Genomic DNA, 20,213 nt, shown 5'->3' on the forward strand with positions numbered 1-20,213 from the left:
CCCATAAAACTATATTAATCATCATTCATTTTTTAACTTGTAAAGTTGCATCCCACATTCGTCTTCCATGAGTCTTTTTCTGGAACCAGTGAGGAATAAAAAGGTTTATTGCTGTTCGTCCTGAGGTCTCCTCTGCTTACAATGACCCAATTGGTTCATGTTTGTACTCCCATAGGCAATACATGCATGGAGAGTACAAAATAATTTTATCTCCTCTGGTGTTTGCAGGATGCTGTCACAAACTTCCCCTCAAAGGCCTGGCTAGATGAAGTTTTCCCCCATCTTTTCACGCTTTCTATGGCATTTTTAAGATTTTTATGGTCTGTTAGTCTGCCATTTTTGCACTCATGAATTCAGGTCAGGGTACACAGATCCAGCTAGAGTCTTACAAACAGGACATAGAGAAACCCATCCTTCCATCATCTCTGGCTTTTATCACAGATCTAGCCACAGATATTCCCAGATTTAAGTCCACACAGGTTCTTTCCAGAGCTGTACACAGGACTATATATCTTCTCTCTGCCCACCACAGTGGGATGGCTCAGCAAACATTGCTGAAACTTGTTTAAAATGTCCTTTTCACCTGGGGTGTTTGATTCTGGGAGGTGTTATTATCTATCACACAGAGGCTTCAAGGAGCAGGATACCATGTTACAGTGTGTGCTGCCGCAACCCCTTGGGCTGATAATTGCTGATGGATTAACTCAGGCCAGGATCTACTTTCAGACCTTGATACGATGGGTGAGAATGAGAAAGGTAACGGCCTTACTTTTTGTGTCCCAAAGGAGTTCGGAATGTGAACAACTGAACCTTTATGGAATCAGCTTCAGGCATTTATCTGTTGGACCAAAATCCAGGCATCAGGAGAAGAAATGGAGTGTGTACTTCCCACTTGTCCTGCATATTGCCTTTGCTGCAGCCTAAGTCCTCCTCAGTCAACATGAAAAAGTGTCTGTGTGAGATAGGCAAGTGCCCACGTTACAGGGATGCTGCTCCTCCGAATGGTTCCTGTAGTGCTGGCCCAGTTTGAGGTCAGCCACAGAAACAGCCTGGAAAATCGAATGTCAGAGCAGATTTATCCAGTGAGCAGGACTGTTAATAAATTTCCCTCTCCTGGTCCAAGTCCAGAGGAGATGGGACAGAGCTGATAGCCAGATGGGGAGGTCGAGGGAGCAGGCTGCTGTCCTTGAATGATTTGCCAGTTCTGTCACTGGCCTCCTTCCTGTGCCCTCTGCTGCAGAGGAAGCCCTGAGCCCCGGAGAGTGATTTCTGGGAGCCCACACCACCTGTGGCTGTCAGAAGTGACAGTGCTCTTCCTAAGGCAGGGAAAGATGAGAGCTGCAGCGCTCTGTCTGCTTCAGCAGTGAGGCTGGTGTGCTGCTGCTGCTGTTGCTCTGGAAACATGGTAGCAATGTAGAGAGAAGACATGAGGTTTCCAACGGGAGAGTGAGTCCTCTGTAGGTCGAGCCCATGCCTGTCTCTGAGACAGGCAGTATCATCCAGGCCTGAAGAAACGGGACTGCCAAATCCTCTGCTGTCTCCATAGGTGGTTAGCAGTTTTGGGAATAAGGTGTAGGGAGATGATTCTCTGTAACCAGCAATCCACTGAAGATACATTCATGAAAAGCTATGACAGTTACTGATATGACAGATAAAGCATTTTTTTCATAATTAATTAATAGAGGAGGAGTTGGACATGGGCACTTACGAAATTCACACATTTTAAATGCATGCAGGTAATGGTGTGAAGGATGGAGGAGGAAGACAGGACTTTCAGATAGCAGAGATGGTGACTGTTTGACAGCTGGCTTTTTGGAGCTGGTCACTATTCTGAAAGACCTCAGCCATTTCATCTGATGGACCACCTGAACCTATCCTCATTTTTCCATTCTTTGCCCGTGATTGATTTGATCTACCTTGATTCATCTGAAGATGATGATGAAAATGATGAAGAGGTAACCATCCAGAGAGTGACAGCAAAAATGCTTACAGTAAAAAATGTTCTTGCCTCTCCTTTCTCTATGCTATACATACTGGTCCTGTGTTTTTAAATTGTATGCATTTCTTAAGTTCCTGTATGCACCACCCCCCTTGTTACATTAATTTTTATGGGAAAAATTGCTTCGGTATCTGTTGACCTCAGCTGCTTCATCTATGAGACTGAACGTTTGCCATAAATCTTTTAGTTTGAGCATCCTTTCAGCCTCTTTCTGAACGGTTACGTTTTCATTGTCGTCATCTTCCTCAGATGAATCAAGATCAGTCAAGGGTGAAGGATGGAAAAATGGGGTAATGATGACAGTTAACGGAGCAGGATATTAAACGATTGGCAGCAGAACTCTGAGGCAGCAGATAGAGAAGTGATGGAGAACTGGGTGTTGCTCTATGCTGAGTTCTTCTTCCTTGGTCCAAATTCCCTACTAGGTCTGAAGGAGAGGCTGAGGAAGAGCCTGGTTTGTATGGGGAAGCTTGTCCTCTTTCCACTCTGTAGATAAGTGGAGAACCACTGTATTAACTCTTCCTGGTCTAGCTTTGCCCCATGCATCCTTTTTGCTTACTAGTATAGACAAAGAATTCAAAGCAAACATATTAAGGAGTGCTGGTTAACACTTGATTATCTTAATTGCCTTGGATGGCCCTCCTTCCCCTACCAGGCTCTTTCTGGCTTGGATCTCCCCTTTCCAGCTCTGATCCCACCACCCCATCATTAAAGCAGGTCTGTTTTTTTAATCAACATTTCTGCTCTTGGCTATGATGCCTCATGCTTTGCCTGCCTGTTTGGAAAGCAGCTGTAGAGGGAGGGATCATCTAGTGGTCACAATTTAGCTTTCAAACTGAAAACAAGGTGAGGTAACGCTGTAGCCCAGCTGTGAGCAGAAGGCTCTGACCACCTGTGGCCCTGACAATCATTGCATTTCGAAAGCAGGGATTCTTCTCCACTTTGACAGGATTGCAGTTCTCAGAGGCACTTTGTCCTGCACCCTCCCTGCTCTTAACTTTCAGTTCTGTTATTAAAAGAGTCTAAACATATGGAGGTGATTGAATTGCTCAGGCAGCTGGTGATGGAATAGGAGCCTGTTGCTATTGCATTGCTGCTTGGAGTCAGCGGTCACCTCTGCCTGGTGGCTCCTCTGGTTGTAGGTGAGATCCTCCATAGGAGACAAGAAGAAACTCAGTCAATTCCTTGCTGCATACTCTGGATCTGAGCCCTAGCTGTGGCACTAATTGGATGCTGTCTGGTGTCCAAAGATTTATTGCTATATTTGCTATGGGGAACATACAGGCTGGTGTCTGTTTTCCTTCCCAGGGTAGCTCTGTTGTGGCACGCAGCAGCTCTAACACAGGAGGTGTCTCCTGTCCAAGAGCAGGACATGCTGCCCAAGTTTCAGATGCATGTTATGACTCAGCTTACTGATGAACTCATTAAACAAGGCACTGAGTTCATGGAGAGGTTAATATAGAGGGGTGGCACTGACCACTTCTTTGCAGGTGTCACACAAGCATTTACTTTGGTCTGCATTCATCCCACCTAGCAGAGATGCGAGGGCTGGGATCACCTGAGGCTCCCTGTGCAGGCAGAGGATAGAGAGAGGTAATGCCAGCTAAGAATTCCTACCATCTGAATCATCCTCTGGAGATGTCCCTCTCACTCAATGGCTTTGGAGGGAGGTGGCGTTCCTAACTTGGGTGCCTCAGTGAAGAGCCTGAAGTTAGATGGGATAAATTTGGGCTTTAAAGTCCTGTTCCAGCTATCTCCAGGTTTGCTGTCAAACCTGGGGGGATGATCGGTCCTTTCTCAGTTGTTCCAAATCCTTCTTGGGAATGTGGAGCACCTACCCTAAGACAATGAGCATCACAGGTTGGCTGTTTTCCCATTTTCCCTTCTTTACACTGTGGATGGAAGCACAGGGAATGCATTCTGCTGTGATGGGCCAAGCAGCTCTGTTTCTGCTCGCAAGGTTGCAGAAGGTACCTGTTGATCTCTGCCCCGTTACAGGCCCCCGTGTCCTGCTTGTCTCTGCCAGGCAAGTGAGGAGAGTCAGAGCTGAGGATTCAGGTTTCTCTTATTTTCTCCTTTCCGAAACTTTTTGCATGTGAATCCTCTGGCCTTTAAAACTCTAGGACAGTTTCTAGCCCAGAGAAGACAAAATCTAAGTAGGAACTAAAGCTGTGCTTTTGCCACCTAAAGAGCAGAAGAAGGAGGGAAAGGGGAATTGTAAACATATATATACGTACACACACATACATATAAAACATCAACATCATCTTGTCAAGGACTTTGGGAGAGGAGAAGAGGACTAAGAATTCTCTCCTAGTATTTGTTGAGGTTGGGGGCTACTGGAGATAAGACAGAGTTGATTACTAAGACATAAAAGCACCTATGGGGAGGACTTGAAGTAGGCTTAAACTGCAGCAAGGGAATTGGGTTAGATGGTAAGAAAAACTAGTAATAAACTCTGAAGTAAGAGAAAAGATGTGGATTCTCTGTTTCGGAAGAAGAATCTTACTTGGTTCTTTTTTGTGGGTTGATTTTTTTTTTTTTTTTTTTTTTTAATCTTAGTTTGCACTGGCGATGAGTTGCTTTATTCCCAGAACTACCCAGCTGAGTAGCTCACCTATGAATTATTGAGTAGTAAGATAACTGGTACTTGGCCAAAAGTTAATGCATATGGGATGCTTTTGGGAAAGAGTATCATTGGCTGACTGTTAGTGAATGTTTGGATCTAAACTATTTATATGCTATTGGGAGCGGCCTGTCACTGCCAGCCCAATTTGTTAAACAGAAGCATGTAATAGCAGATGCATGGGTATGAGCTGACATCTTGTTATCTTCTAGAAGACAGAGGCAGAACCTGAGCGGAGAGTTGGTGGTCTGACAGTGCTACACATGGGAGGGATCCCCTCTTGTGGGTATGTGGGTGGGCAGGAGAATCCCAGAACCACCTTAGCCATCATCCTGCTTCACTGTGCTATAACTAGCAAAATTGGCTGTGAGTTAGAGACAGTATTTTCATGTTAGTCTGTGGCAAAAAAAAAAAAAAAAAAAAAAAAATCTAGATTTGGGTTACACCATTGGTCTGGCAGTAATTGAAGGTATTAGCTCTGGGATGCCCACTCTCTCACCCTCTTTATTTCCTTTGTGCATAACTTTGCTAACTGGGTGGTATGTGGGCAGGGGGAGGATTATCAGCATGCATTTCACAAACAAATGTGCATGTGTCTTCTGTACATACACCATCTTTTCCCGCTTATCTTTTTCAATTAGGGGAGCATACTGTTTTGAAACCAGGCACTTGAAGGTAAGTGAGGCATGGGAATGAGGTGGCTTTACACTGAAGGAGAATACTTGTCTTTGTAGTGTCTTGTTAGCATGAATTAATTGGGCAGTGAGTCTGAGTGGAGTTCCAGCATGTCTGGGACAGATCTTTTTTGAGGAGGCATATCTGTGAGGTAGAAGGTCTGGAAATTCCCACCCAGGATGGACTTTCTTCAAAGCACTCTGTAAAGTGAGCTAGGGGTCTCATGTATTAATCAGCACAGCTCGTCACGCAGAAGAAGAAATCCTTTAGTAAATCCCTATATTAAAACAAGGTGAGGACTGGTTGAACTAATTGGCTTGGAAAGTTCAGAGGGGAGAAAAACAGAAAAGCTGGTAGTGAATACATTTCATTTGCCCTTCTTTTAAAAGCAGTCAACTAGCATGGAACTAAGCCTTCTCTGCTCTAAGCCCTGCTTCTCCGGTCCCTGCACCTACTTGTCTAGCAGAAGATGCACTCAAACAAATTTGTTTTATTTGAAATAACAATACTTGCAACTTGGCTTTCAAGCACTTTGCAAAAAAATGCACATTTTATCTCTTTATATGTGGGGACACTAAAGTGCAAAGGCAAAAGCCATAGAATATGAAAGAAAGAGATTCTGGCTTTTAGCTGAAATAGGTTGAGCAAACCTTCTTCCACCTCCCCTCTTCTAACTACTCCATTATATCATCTCTCAGAAACAAGCAGATGAGACTGGGCTTGTAAATATAAGTTGGATATTTATCTCCATGTGGAAAACTGCTGGTGCCTAATGTGGGTGCTCTTGCAGGGAACAGAATTGCGCAGCAGTAATTTCTCAGCCTTGTGACAATAAAAGAGCTTCCCGCTTGCTCGAGTGGAGAGCTCTGGTCTCTCCTGGAGCTGAAACCATGGAGCTTTCTACCTGCTGTGAAAGCAGGGGTGCAGTATCTTTGATGCCTGTGACATCTTTATTACCCCAGATTATGGGACTGGGGCTGGATAAGGAAGGCACTCTTTGCAGGGATCGCTTTGGTTGTCTAGAGAAGATTAGGGAAGACTGCATCCAGTATGACTACAGAAGGGTACCTATCAGAATTTAAATGGATGCTGGATGGGGCCATATAGGTCTCCTAAGGCCCTAATAAGAGCCTGTGCTGATATGCTTTCCAGAGAGGGAAATTACTGCCTGGTGTTGTTAGCCACTTTGGATAACAAAACACAGCTAATAATAGTAACTAACCACGAAGTGCAGTCTTTCATACCAGGTTATCTGTGTGTCCTTTGCAGTGTTAATCCAGCGAGTGGTCAATTAGCTCTCACACATAGGTAAGGTGAAGACTACAAGCAGGAGTCCCACTCGTGCTGTGATTGCGTGGCTAAGCTTGGAGGGAGTCATTCAGCAGAGCCGGGATGAGAGCTGCTGAAAATAAAGCTGCTTTCTAATCCAGCAAGGCTTGCTATTTTCATCACTTGTGTTACAAGTTGCACTTCCTAGATTTAAATAAAAATGTAAATGATGACTGACTCTGGAGGGTAGAGTAGAGGGTGTTTTGCACAGGAGAGGAAGCCGGGGCTAAGGACTGAAGTATGGGTCAGGATACAGGACTCCTGTGCTGTGTCTGTCTGTTGCTGCCACTTCATGTGAAACCAGCCAGGCAGTATTTCTGCTTGTGCCTCTCTTTTTCTGCCTGGACATTGCTATGCCGTGGTGCTCTTTGCAGCAGAGGAAGTGTTGTGGGGAGTAGATCCCTGTAGAAAAATGAGAGTGCAGCAGCCTATGGCAGCTGCATAGACCAGCTGTACAATGCGGGCAGCTGACCACCTACAGAGATGGCTGTTGTCAGCTGCTGGTCAGGGTGGCTACATGGTGGAAAGGGCTGCCTGTGAGTCAGAAAGCAGGTTATGAGTGAGTTCGTCAGCTCTGACAGCCATTTCAAAATGAGCCAGCATTTGGGAATTGCCCAGGATATGCTATTCACAGTCCTCAAGCTACGGTGCAAAAGCAGACTCTGCATGTGTCTTGCATAGTAGTGTCGTATCTGTGGTGTCAAGGATTTTCGACCTTTTCATTTCTTGCCTGAGCTCTTAATGCAAGGTCTGTTCACTCAGTGTTCTCCTGTTCTGCAGATGCTGATTTGTGTTTAAGCTTGTCACCGATATCTGTGCGTCAGTCCACTCCAATATGAGCCTTTCTTTGCCTTTCATCCGTATCAGACTGAGCAGCCTCATGGCAACATCCCCATTTTTTAAAGTTTAAAAAAAAAAAATTGTTTTCACTTAAATTTTTTTTTTTTTCGCTATTTATCCCACAAGTGAAAAACTTTCCATAGTGCATCACTGCCATCCTGGGATGCTCTGACTTAATCATTGGTGAAAGAAGCATCTCTGCCTTCTGGAGGCATCTGAATTTGATGGGAACTTGCAGCAATCAGACAGCATTGCAGGGATCACTGAGTACCCCTTCTTGAGCTGTGCCCAAGTAGGGCAGCACAGTAACAGTGCAAGGAGACTGGTCTCTCCTGCAAGCACTTTGGGTCTTGTAAGGAATAACACTCCTCCCTTCCTCAAGGCTAAAATAAAACCAGACTTACAACAAATACTTACAGACTTGGCCACAGCTCAACAGCCAGTGCGCTTCTCGCTCATCTAGCAGGACGAGCATTTCAGTCCTGGTTATTTCCAGTGAAACCAAGAAAATAAGAGGTTATTGGGGCACAAAGCAACACCCCTTGACACTTGACGCTTCTCTGTTTTGTTTCTCTCACTCTTGCCCTTCATCATCGTGAACACTGTGCTAGCTTAGCAACCCTCCAGTGCAGAGCATCTGCTCTGGCTCACAGCAAGGGAGCTGCCTACAGCCCAGCTTTGCTTTAGGGTGCTTGGCACGATGGAGTAGGTTGCCTGTGTTCGGCTGATTTGATTTGCTCCTAACAAGCTAATTCTGCTGCAAAGGCAGGCTGCCCTGCCTTGTGTTTCACAGCAGCCACATCTTAACAAGGTTGCTGGAGGACCCTCGTTCCTTCAGCGTTGCCTAGAACGGGTAACACACTGCCCTCTTCACCCCTTTTGCCACTCCTCCTGCCAGCTAGCTCTTCTGGACTTAAGCTGTGTACTGAGAGAAAACAGTAATTGTCTATGTTTATTTGCTGTGTTTGTTACCAGGGGATCCCAAAGCCCTGTATATGCAGAGAGGTTTTTTTACCTCCTTCTTGAAATGTAGCAACCTGCTGCTTGCAATGTGGCTGCTGCGTAAAAGAGCACTTCAGCTGCATGCACTGGAGTGCGGGTGAGATATAGAAAGGCATTTGAAGAGCCTCTGGACAAGGACCCACCTTTGGAACTGGGCTAAAAACTGGGGTTGATACCCAAGCTCCCCAAAGAGCACCATGGCAGCTTAGTGAGCCAAAATAGCCAGATACTGCTCCCTTATAGCCAGCAGGGATGCTGCTTCCTTGTGGGTATTAGAGGCACCTGGAAAAATCATTACAATTTTCTGCAACTCCCTAAAGGTATCTGTGTAGGAGTCATGTTGGAGGTCTCTGCTCCGAGACAGTCACCATCTCGGGTGTACTGGAGTTGTTAGTTCCCAGTTCTGGAGAGTCAGAGCACCGGCTCATTTAAACAAGCTTTCTTTGGCATTTAAGCCAGGGATGAGAAAAGCCTGTGGTGTTATCTGCTAGGATTTGCAGACTGAATCCCTGCCTTGGTGGTGGGTCTCCCTTTTGTGTATAACCTACTTGAAGAAGTGTGGGCTCCCCAGTAGGCGTTGGAGGCCAGAGCTGATGTCTGGCCCTGTAACTGCTGTTGACCTTTCTTTGCTTTGATATTCACTGGCAGCCTTCAGTGCTGGGATGACCTGCTTCAGCTCTTTCTCCAGAAAACCCAGGGGCTCCAGGACTACCCGAAGAGTTAATGCTCATTGGGTGTTTCGTAGTGCCAGAGACAAGAGGAGAAAATGTAATCAATTTTTACTGTATAGGCACTTTCAGACATTCCCTTCACAAGGTGATAACATAGGCCCAGAACCTGTCCCAGTGCAAATCAAGTAAATCCCATTTCCCAGCTGAAGAAGATTAAATATCTTTTGCGTCCTTGGCTGCCCTGCTGTTCCTGTGACCTAAGGAAGCATCTGGAGTGTCCCAGCCTTGGTCCTCTGTGACCCTTTACCAGCCCCAGACACTCCCTCAGTGAGGCCCAGAGGGGCACTTTCCTTGCAGTGTGTGTCCTTGCAGGGGGCACTTTGTCAAATTTCAGACCTTTTCTCTTCCTCTGTCCAAGCTCCATACACAGGTGCCGCTTGGTGCAGTGAGGGAAGCTGCTCTCCCACCCCTCTCTCTCCTTGTGAGATAGATTGCTTTGAGCATATCTGGAGCTGCTGTGCTGTTTTGTTTTTTTAAGCCTTCCTTTCCCTTTTCATCTCCACCCCCCCCCCTACATCACCAGCTGGCCTTGATTATAATGTGAGACCCCACCAGCTTCAATTAAGGAGCAGATGTGACCCAAGAAATGGGATAGCAGCTAGGAATGGAGATGACACGTTCATGGCACTAGGTCTAATCAAACAACTTCTCACATTATTCTCACTATGAGGTGGGAGACGTGTGAGCCAAAGGCAAGTCAGCACTTGGAGCACCCGCAGAGACACATTGCTAGCAAAGCCATCTGTAACGAGCTGACCATGCCACTCAGCACGGCAATGTGAACTCAGTCAAGGGCTGCTTTTAATTCACTTAAGTGCAGCAAAGGGCCCAGAAGCTGAGTTGAGAATGGGTACCTAGAAAACAATCAGCCACTGTCAAACAAGGGCTGCCAGGTGGAGGGGATGCTTGTATGCTGTGTACCCACAGATGCATCTGTGTCCCTGGGAGAGGGGGCACTGTGCATGCAGACCTGTGGTGTGGTGCATGCACCACCTTTATCTGTGGTGAAGATGGAGATGTTGCTAGTGTTACAGAGCTGTAGGTGGGTCTTGCTGGGGTCAGGCTATGAGAGGGGAGAGACTGGCGTGCTGAAGGCCCACAGGCATGGCTGTGTTCACGGCAGCAGGGATGCTGTGTGACCTGTGGTTCCTAGTGGAACTGTGTCTGTGGCGCTGCAGATACTGTGTGTTGCAGGTTTTTGGCTGTGCTTGACAGCTCTGCGGACCTTTAGAGGAAGCAGGTGCTTTGTAGATCTGTAGTGCATAGAAGCTGTGGAAGAGCAGGTGCTTTGAACCTGGAGAAGGTGAGCTGTGATTGTGCTGGAGCTGCTATAAATCTGTTTTCCCTCATTCATATTCAAGCTAACAGCTGTTTTGTGTTCAGGAAGCTTTTCTCATTTTAGAGGGAAAGCTTCTGGTTATTCCTATGCTGTAGTGTTTTAATTAAGAGTTTATTGCAAGTGAAACATGTCCATCAGATGGCTGTGGAGACTGAAGTCCTCTGCCATTGCATTAAATAAGAGGTAACCCAAGCAATACCAATCCAAACTTTCTCCTTGCTCTGCCTCAACCATGCCCAATTCATGAAGTTCCTGTAAATTTTTACAAGTGCTGAAGAGCAAGACTTAGTAGCCTCCCTTTGCTAAGGAGGTGGCCACCATTCTCACACTACTGGCAGAGAAGCTGACATGGAGAGATGTGACTCACCTCCCAGCACTGGGGACTTGTTGCCAGAGATAAAAATAGGACCCGGAGTCCCTGTAGCCAGTCCCTGGTGTGTTGTATTGATGTATTTGGGAGAGGCCCTCTAACACCCCTTCAGGTCTATACTCTGTGTGGACAGCCAGTGCGTATCCCTCCATCTGAACATGGTGTCCCTGATCACCCTGTCGGATGTTGACCAGAAGAACATGATTGTAACTGCTTGAGAGCATACCTGCCTGCTCTGGAAGTGCAGTTTATGCTAGGTATGAGGACTATGGTTATTCTGATTAGGATCTGAGGATTGAATCCAAGCTGTGGCGCTCAGCTGCTGGAGTCGCACTTCTCAGATGAAAGAGCAGCGCTCGGTAGCTCCTCCAAGCAGTGTCTCACTGTGGGATGAGGACTTGCTAAAGGCTACTCCTACCTAATAAATGGGAGGGAGGTGGGAGGTGGCCCCAGCCCAGTCAGAATGGGATGTCAGACAACTATTGCTGCTTTTGGTTTGATGAAGCCTCGCTCCCACTAGAAAATAAATATCCTCTTGGAAGTCATAGGTGCCTGTCTCCTCAGTGGCACCACCGGGGTGACTGTGCTGAGTGAGATGGCTGTTCCCTGATGGCATCCCTGTCTGTCGCTCTGTTCGGTCTCCAGTCCCCCCTGTGGTGGAGCCGGCTTTCCAGGACGTGCGCCAGGGCGTGGGGCGCAGCGTCACCCTGCGCTGCACCATGCTGAAGGGCAGCCCTATGAAGGTGGCCACCTCCGTCTGGCGCTTCAACGGGACCCTTCTGGCGCAGCCCCTGTCAGAGCAGCAGGACTACTCGGAGCTGAAGGTGGACAGCGTCAGCCAGGAGACCAGCGGTAGCTACGAGTGCAGCATTTCCAACGATGTGGGGGTCTCCACCTGCCTCTTCCAGGTGTCTGGTAAGTTGCAGAGTGCACGTTGGAATGAGCTGTTGGATGGGGTCACGGAGGTGGGAAACGCTCTCCATAAACTGGTGCCAGTACAGGCAACCTCTACTGCCTCCTCTGTGCATGGCGCTGTGTTCAGAAGGGATGACTTTCCATAAGCCAACAGGGAGATCTGCCTCCATTCAGGCAGTCCTTCAAGTCTGGGATGGACCTGGGGCTGCTATTGCCAGCCACTGGTACATTTTAGCAGTGTTTGACCACTTCCCTGAAAGATACAGGGCTTAAACTCAAGGCTGCCATCCACTTTCAAGCTTGGACAACATGTATCGTAGGTAAGTATTGACCAACGGGGAGTGAAAGGTTCTCTACATCCCCGCAACAGGCTCCAAACCATCTAATTTCCCCTTTAAAAACAAACAAACAAACAAAAACTGTATTATGTATTCCTGTGCCTTCCCTATGTCTCCTGTCTGTGTCTCATGATGCATGCTAGGACAAACATGAGCTGAGAATGGGTACTAATACTCAGTGGATTTGCTCCTCATGGTTTTCTGTGAATCCAGCAGGCACTGTAACAGGACTCCTCTCCAGCACCTGCAACTGCAAAGAGGGATGGCAGAGTTACAGCATCTAAAACACATCTGACCTAGCCTCTCCAGCTGATCATTAAATCTGCTTTTCCCATGACCCCAGAATTGACTTGGGCACCAGTTTCTAGAAAAGCTCTCCGATGAAGTTGCCTTAATAAGCAGTAAATTCAGCCAAAATACTGGGTTTTCAGTCCAGGGCCAATTTATAATACTTTTTGAGTCAGGGCTGAACAAATGAGAATAAATAACATCCAGAGAGACCTGATTTTGAAGCAGGTCTTTCCCAGGGTTTGGAAAAGCTCAGATATGCTATAACTCTTGAGATGCTCTCAGAAATGGGGAAGCCCAAACCACTTCTACTGTTTGGGCCCCATTTCAGGACCTTGCTCTCGCCCCTTGAGATTTCCTGGAATTTGTCTGGGAATGGATCTTGCTTGAGAGCTTTGGCCCTCTCTATCCTTTCTTCATATGCTTGCAACTTTCGTGTCACTAACTAAGTGATAGCAAACTATATCTCACTATGATCCACCACAGCAAACTGTCCCTAGCAAGCTTGGGAATGCTCCCAGGATCTGAATTTCTTGCTGGATGTAGTAACAAATACATATTGCCACCTGGTGTGCCATGCTGTGCCCCACGGGATAAGATCCCCTCAGCAGAAAGCAACATTCATCCCTAGAAAGCACTCATCAGGAAAGCAGCAAGCATTTATTTTCCTGCACCCCTTCTCTGCTTCCAAGGCATTGATATCTGATGGTGGCTTTTCAGCTCTAGACATCCCTGCCTGTGTCCTGGACAGTTACAAATCAATTAGACCTTCTGAGCCTGTAGAGCAACCTGGAAAATAATCCAGTGGCTAGACTGCTGCGCTTGGGCTCAGGACCACTGGAGTTTTAATTCCTATCAGCCATGGCCTTCCTGTGTGAGTGAGGGGAATGACACAGTCTCTTTTTGTTTCTGTTTCTTCTCTGTGAAAGTAGGACCATAAACCTTCCTATCTGACAGGGAGGCAGTGACTCATTTGTGACTGTGAGGTGTTCAGATGCACTGGAAACGGAGTACATAAATCTGCCCAGGATGGGATTAGTTTCTTCTATGGAGGAGAGATTAGCTTTCTGAGATGTTTTGGAAGGATAGCAAGACATCCACCCCACTCCCCTTGAGCAAGTTATCAGGGCAGCCCATACTGGTCACCACCTGCACTCCCACTAGCCACAAGCACAGAAAAGCCCTGAAAGATGGAGTGGATAACCTTCAGCTCTTCCCATCAGCTGAAGGAAAAGACAAAACTTTCTAGCAATGGTAGAAGTTTCCAGAAAGGAAGTTCCAGAAGTATCCTGATGTGCTGCATTTCTACTAGAAGGGGTTTTTTTTAGCTTCCGTTTCCATCTTGGAGTCAATTAATAAGGAATTAATATCATGCAAGGTGACGATTATCATCAGTTCTGATTTTATTTTGGAATCTATTATGAAGCTTGACTTCCACAGTCAATACAAGTTGAATAAGCAGCAATTAGTCTGTGAGGTGGCTCTGAACTTCTTGCTTGTGCAAAAATTCAAGTCAATAAAAATAACAAGAAAAAAAGGACTTGGAAATAAACATCAATATTATCCATCTGAGTTCATAAAAAATAAACGTTGAATCCTTTCAAGCTTAATTATAACCACACAGAATGGCGGGGTGTGTGATTCAAGTGGAAAGGTGCAGCAGACTGCCTGAGGAGATGGTGTTTATGCCTGTTCTGCTCTCCAGCATCCCTTGCTGCCGAGGCATCTTTCTGGTCTGTGCAGGTACAGATTGGACCTGAAGCCAGAAAGGAGAGTTTTGATTCAGGTCCAACTCCTGCGTGGCCCAGGACAGGACCTGCCAAAAATTGAAGTGCATAGGGTCACACGAAGGTAGTTTCAAATAGGGTAAAACCAGTTGTGGGTAAGACTTTGAGTTGCTTCTGGGCCTGGTGCGTTAGTCCACCAGCCGCTGGGCTGCATGGCAGTAGCCTTCAAATCCTGTAGCCTTCAAATCCGGTTTGGTAGTAGTTCAGGACAGCAGCAGCTGGGGAAATGATGGGAAATCCCTTCTTCTCTGAACTATCCAGTTTCTCTCTGGTACATCTTTTCTCCTGTGTTTCCCTTCCTCCTGCTGCTCTCTGTTCTTAAGGGGAGATGTTGGGTTAGAAAAGACATATCTGCCCCTGCAAAAGCTCCTGCTGTTTTTACCCAGGCTGAGGTCAGCATCCCCTTTGCTGCCAGGTTGACTGTCATTTTACAAAGAGGCTGGAGCACTGTGATGCCAAGGCAGGGGAGATGCAGGAGCAAGGTCTTCTTTTTAATGCCATGGTCCCTGTGTGATAAATAACACTTTTCCTATGACCTACTGGCCAAATGATCTTTCTCAGGGTTTGTTAGCAGGAGATTCTGTAAAGCAGCAGATGAAACAGGAGAAATGCCAGTTTAAAGCTGTTACCTTAATCAAAGCAAGAGAGAAAAGATTAGCACTGGTTCCAGCTGGAGAACTGAAGTTGTTCCCACCTTCTCCGGTGTCCATGCCCCACTGGTGTTGCAGGGCTGCTAACCCTCCCAGTAGTTTAGGCTGTGAAAGCAGCAGCGGTTCACAGAAAATGATGCTATTTCAGTGCAACACTAGCTACAATAGTAAAGGTGTCCATCATGTCAAAGGCAAGTGAATGAGCTGGGTGAATGGAGCTGTTCCACTCTCACCACATCTCTTTGTAATTTATGTTCCCCTTGATCCCACTCTTTTACTTTCCTCCCTCTTTTTTTTTTTTTTTCCCCTCCAGCAAAAGCTTACAGCCCAGAGTTTTACTATGACACTCCCAACCCCACCTTGAGCCAGAAGCAATCCAAGAATTACTCTTACGTCTTACAGTGGACACAGAAGGAGCCCGATGCTGTGGATCCCATCCTGAAGTATCGCCTGGAAGTCCGTCAGGTAAGGTCTCCTCTTCTGGAGCCTCAGTGCGTGCCCTTGGGAAGAGGACCTCTCAGGAGGCAGTTACATCAATGTCTCCTTGCTGATGAAGAGCTGAAGGTGATGAAGTTGCCAGATCCTGATGGTCTTGCACTTTCGCCACCGAATGGGAGAGACAGGCCAAGTGCACAGCTCAGCATTGGTTTTTACGTCTGGTGTTGGGTATGATCAAGGGCTTTCAAAGCCCTGCTGCCTCCCATCGGACTGTCCATGCTCGGGGTTTTAATGTGAACAAAACCCCACAGTCATTAGTAGGTATTGTAGATTTTATAGGCTAAAGACTCAAGTGAGTGGAATTCCATCCTCCTCACTTGTATGAAATAAAGAGAATAAGCTGAAGAGCTCTCCAGGCAGGAACTGCAGGAAAAAGTCATTGGCTGTTTGTGTTGCAGAAGGGCTTTCATACTGTCACAGTAATGAAGCTATTTGGACTATATAAACTCTGCAGGGGAAGAGAAGTAGGTTTCAAGGTTTCTGAGTCTGAAGAGAAATCATACCTGGGGGGAGGGGGAGGGAGAACTGAGGGAAATCTGAAGAGATCACTGGTTGGAGAAGATTAGGGAAAAGAGTCTGATGTTTTTAAAGAGCACATTAACCTAGCAGGCTTGCCAGGTACTTTCATCCATGCTCAGCAAAGTGCCTGCGTTCAACACTTTTTAAAAATGGGGACACTTAAAATTGGTAGTTATTGCCATTCAGTGGTAGCTTGGAAGCAAATGCATTTTGAAAGGAAAAGTTAGATTACTGTAGATAGAAAACAAAATAATTAAAAAGATCCAAGTGTCTCTTTCCTCTAGTTCTGCACAGTAGGCTCCAGTTTTATGTCTCGTTTGATTGTGAGCTCTCTGGAGTGGGACAGCCTTTGTTTGTTACTCAAACCGTGTGGAGCACATTGTCAGCGCTTAATAATAATACAGGACACAGGGGAGCCTCTAATAATGAAGGCAGTTTGTCATAGTACCCCTTCCCTCTTAGCCAAGTTTCGCTATTATCAGCACTGCAACTCAATGAACTAATTTGTGATTTTTATCCTTCTCCAGTGATGTTGAGGTTTTTTTTCCTTTTGCACAGTGCCTAGAAGTAATCCTGGATCTGTTCCTCATCAAGCTCTTACTGAAAGGGATCAAGAAAAGGGAAAATCACATTTCTGCTTTAAGTTATGACATGAAGGAAGCTGAGTGCCCATGCACTCATATTTTTTTCATATGGTTCATACTGGTTTTGTTCATACCCCATCAGTTACTGCTGTTAGTGTTTCTTTTGCAGCATCACCACATAGTTGCGACTATTGAGTGGTGTGTTTTAGAGGAGTGTTATACCGTCGCCCTGCTGTAGCCTGGTCTCATGTATGGGCAGGCTCTTAGAAATGGCTACAGGTGCCATCGTGGTGGCCTGGGTCTGAATAAGGGAGAGAGGAGGAAGCAGGGGAGATTTTTTCCCCACTTCTGTCAAGCACAAGCAGGAAACACTCTGGAAAAGACTTTCATGATATTGCCTCCTCCTGGCCCTCCTCCAATGAAGACACTTGCATTTCTCAGTGAGGTCTCTGCCTCCATGTGCCGTACTGAGGTTTCACTGAGCCCTTTTCATTTCCTTGTCCCAGAGGATCACATCCCGTCTTGTCTCCAACCTGCCGTTTCCCAGAGATGCCTCTGTGTTCCTGTCCTGCCTTCCTGGTGTTTTCCCTGTGATGTCTCACTTGGGCTCCAAGCAGCCTTGTGACACCTCCTGATCTTTCACTCTTTCCCTTGTGCCATCACCCTCTTCCATCTTACCCAGGCTTTGCTGCTTTGTCGCACCTTCTTCTCCGTGCTGGGGCACCTGGGCTAAGCTTTGTATCCTGTTGTTCCATCACTGGACCACAGAACATAGTGACGTTACTGAATATAACTGTGAAAAGCTCAAAAGCTTTAAAGTATTGCTGACTGGAGAGCTCTTAAGAAAGGGGATTTGTCTGCCTGAATGAGGAGCTGCTGTTTGCCTGTGCACTCTCCTCACTGGATACACTGGCTTCCAGGCACTAGCTCTGATGGCACAAAAATCCTCCTAGAGAGCTAGGATCGAAGTGGAATATTCTCCTCAGATAAAACAGGCCTCGACTGATTCATTGCGAACATCAAGCTGATGAAAGCTTACCCAGCCAGCCAGCCCACCTTCTCCTCCAGCCCTCGGAGCTCCCCAGCCTCAGTGGTCATGGCAGGTGCTTTTCAGCATCTTAAGGATGAATGAATGTGGCAGCAGCAGCCTGCAGTCTTGAGGTGGTGAGGGGCTCTCTACGGGGAGGGTTAACTATTGCTGAGCTGGAATCCAAAGGGCAACCAGCCGGGATGCCCACTGGTTGTAAAATGGTTTGCTGGTTTTCATTTCAATCTCCCTGGTTTGCTTGAAGAGCTCTTGGCATATGTAATGTGAAGATCCCCAAGTAGCAGGATGCTTTGCAAGGCACCTGGGAACCCTTGAATTAAATTTGCTTGCTGCAGCTGCTGAAAATGGGGCTGGGTGAGAGTAAAAGTGCTGCTTATTAATTGGCTGGTGCTCTGGCTCCTCCAACTCTTCCTGTTCAACAGCTTCGAGGGCTGGTTGGGCATTCCTGGGGGGGATTGCAAGCAGTCTGGGGGAATTTTGTTTCGTAAGCAATGCATGAGGGCTCCCAGCAAGACAGGCAGGTGCATTTCCACAGGAACGGATTGTTCCTGACACTGCGGAGCAGGCTGAGCGGCACAGCAGACGTACCAGTTCCAGTAGAATAAGAATTAACTTTCGATTAAAACCAAATAAACAGCCTGACAGCTTGGAGCCACTGACCCAGGCAAAGCACATACAATAGAAATGTGGAGCAAGCTTCTTGTAAAGCCTCTGTTGTATGTCTCTGCAAATAGACTGTTATTTCCCAGAGTGCATCGGTCAGGTGGGCTTAGGCAGTGGCATTGTGTTGAGTGGCAATTCAGAGTGGAAAACAACCCCACGGAGGAATGGTAGGGGCCTCAAAGACATCTGTCCTGATGGCTTGGGACGTTTTTCCTTTCTTGCTCCAAGGCAACTGATTCAAATGCTGACCACCTTACTTCACCTTAGCCAGTGAACTTCATGAGTTCACAGTCTTAGGTGATTTGGTTATGGGCAGATGCCATGAGGCTTTTGAGCTATTTGTTTAGTCAGCTTTTTTTCTTCCATGTGTTCTTGTAGCATAGAAAGGCACTGAGGCACTGCACTCCAACTGAAAATGTTTTTCATTGCTTGGGGATTCAAAGCAGCCTCCCCAAACCAGATCTTTGCTTAAAAAATAAAAAGCCTTTTAAGTTGCTTGTTTCTCTCTGTGTATTTTATCCCCTCCCAGAGCTCTACTCTAACATTAAAGAGAAATGAAAAGCCATCTAATATTGCAAGCAGGTTGCATCCTGGAGGAAAGATCTGAGTTGGGCTGGTGGTTACGGTTACAGAGGATAGTGGCAGAATTACTGTGCACTTAATGAGCTGGAACCCATCTGTGACCTGAGGCTGCAAGAGAAAGAGGAAGGAGAAGGTATTGGTGCAGTAGGGAAGTTTAATCTTCATTGTGCCCCTCAAGGAGACCTGAGGCTGCCATCTCCTCTGTACCTTCTGATACGCAGGCTCAGGCCAGAATGGGTCCAGCTTAACACATTCCTGCCTTTCCTTTCCTCAGAGCAGGCTCAGCTCTACCTGCCAGACAGACCCCTGAAATTTGCACCAGGCCAAGCCCCAGACCCATTTGCTAAATTAGCTCACTAGGTTGTCACTTCAGATTAATTCCTGTCAGGGAGACTGTCTTTAATGAGACTGGCCCTGTGCAATGCCTGAGTAATTGTATGATCTCTCTTTGTTTGTACTTTCATCCCCTCCATGTTGGATAAACGTCCCCTGCTGTCTACAAAACTCATCTGGGCTCTGGAGCCGGCTGCCACTTGCCTCATCAGCCAGACAGAGCAGCATTAATGAGAGCTGCGGCAGTGGGGAGCCAGGCTCACCGTGTGGGGAGGTGACAGATAACAGAGCTGTTTGGACAGACATAGGACAGGGGTGTTAGCAGGAATTTAATGATTGTGATTAGAGCGGAAGGTTAACTGCGCTGATGGCCATCGCAACGCAGCAGGAGAGGTTTTATGCCGAGGCCCACGGGCCGCGGATCTGTATCGCTTCATTTCTGCCTCTGAGTTGTTCTTTTGCTCTCCTGTGAGCCCACTTCAGCAGCGTCTGTCAACTGCTGTCTGTCTTTGGCTTCATTAGTGCACAGAGCCGGACGCCCCTCTGAGGGCACACGGACCCAGGCAGGGGCATCTCTTGCTCTCTTCACACACTAAGCAGGGGTGGTATTACTCCAAAGGGAGGATAAGCAAGTAGTGCACCAGCCCATAGTCTTTTACATAAATGTTTAGTTGAGAATGCTGTTAACTCGCACCGCTGTGCTTCCCCCATTCATGCACCGCCATGTCTTGGTGAACCCATATGTGTGGCCCTTGCCCCATGAGGAACCATCCTAGTGAAGTTGGATGCATCTTCTAATCATAGAGTCGTTTAGGTTGGAAAAGACCTTTAAGATCATCGAGTCCAACCATCAACCATGCCCATTAAACCATGTCCTGAAGTGCTTGCAAGCAACCCTGTGATAAAATAAACAGCTAATTTGGGCAGCCAGGGTAGAAAAAACTTCCGTGGCAAGCTAATCTACCCAGCCCTGTACTCATCAGGAGTGAGAACATCCAGGCCAAAAGCTTGTCTCCTCCCACCTTCAGCAGCAGCCAGAGCCTGGAGAAGAGTATAAAACCAAGACAGGCACATGCAGTATTGCTTTCTCTGCCTCT

General features: G+C 46.8%; 1 protein-coding gene across 5 annotated transcripts in view; it reads left to right on the forward strand.

The window, feature by feature from the left end:
* Positions 1 to 20,213, forward strand: part of MDGA1 (MAM domain containing glycosylphosphatidylinositol anchor 1) — a 152,509-nt gene that overhangs the window by 82,947 nt on the left and 49,349 nt on the right. For 4 of the 5 annotated variants that reach the window (XM_030034531.1, XM_030034532.1, XM_030034533.1 and 1 more), the window contains 2 exons: positions 11,557 to 11,826; positions 15,203 to 15,354. In XM_030034531.1, the coding sequence (XP_029890391.1) occupies positions 11,557 to 11,826; positions 15,203 to 15,354 (422 nt within the window). Of the gene's footprint in view, positions 1 to 11,556; positions 11,827 to 15,202; positions 15,355 to 16,464; positions 17,665 to 20,213 lie in introns of those variants that run through there. The other variant, XM_030034534.1, reaches the window with a different exon arrangement.

This window comes from Aquila chrysaetos, chromosome 13 (genome assembly GCF_900496995.4).
Source record: "Aquila chrysaetos chrysaetos chromosome 13, bAquChr1.4, whole genome shotgun sequence".
NCBI classification, from domain to species: domain Eukaryota; kingdom Metazoa; phylum Chordata; class Aves; order Accipitriformes; family Accipitridae; genus Aquila; species Aquila chrysaetos.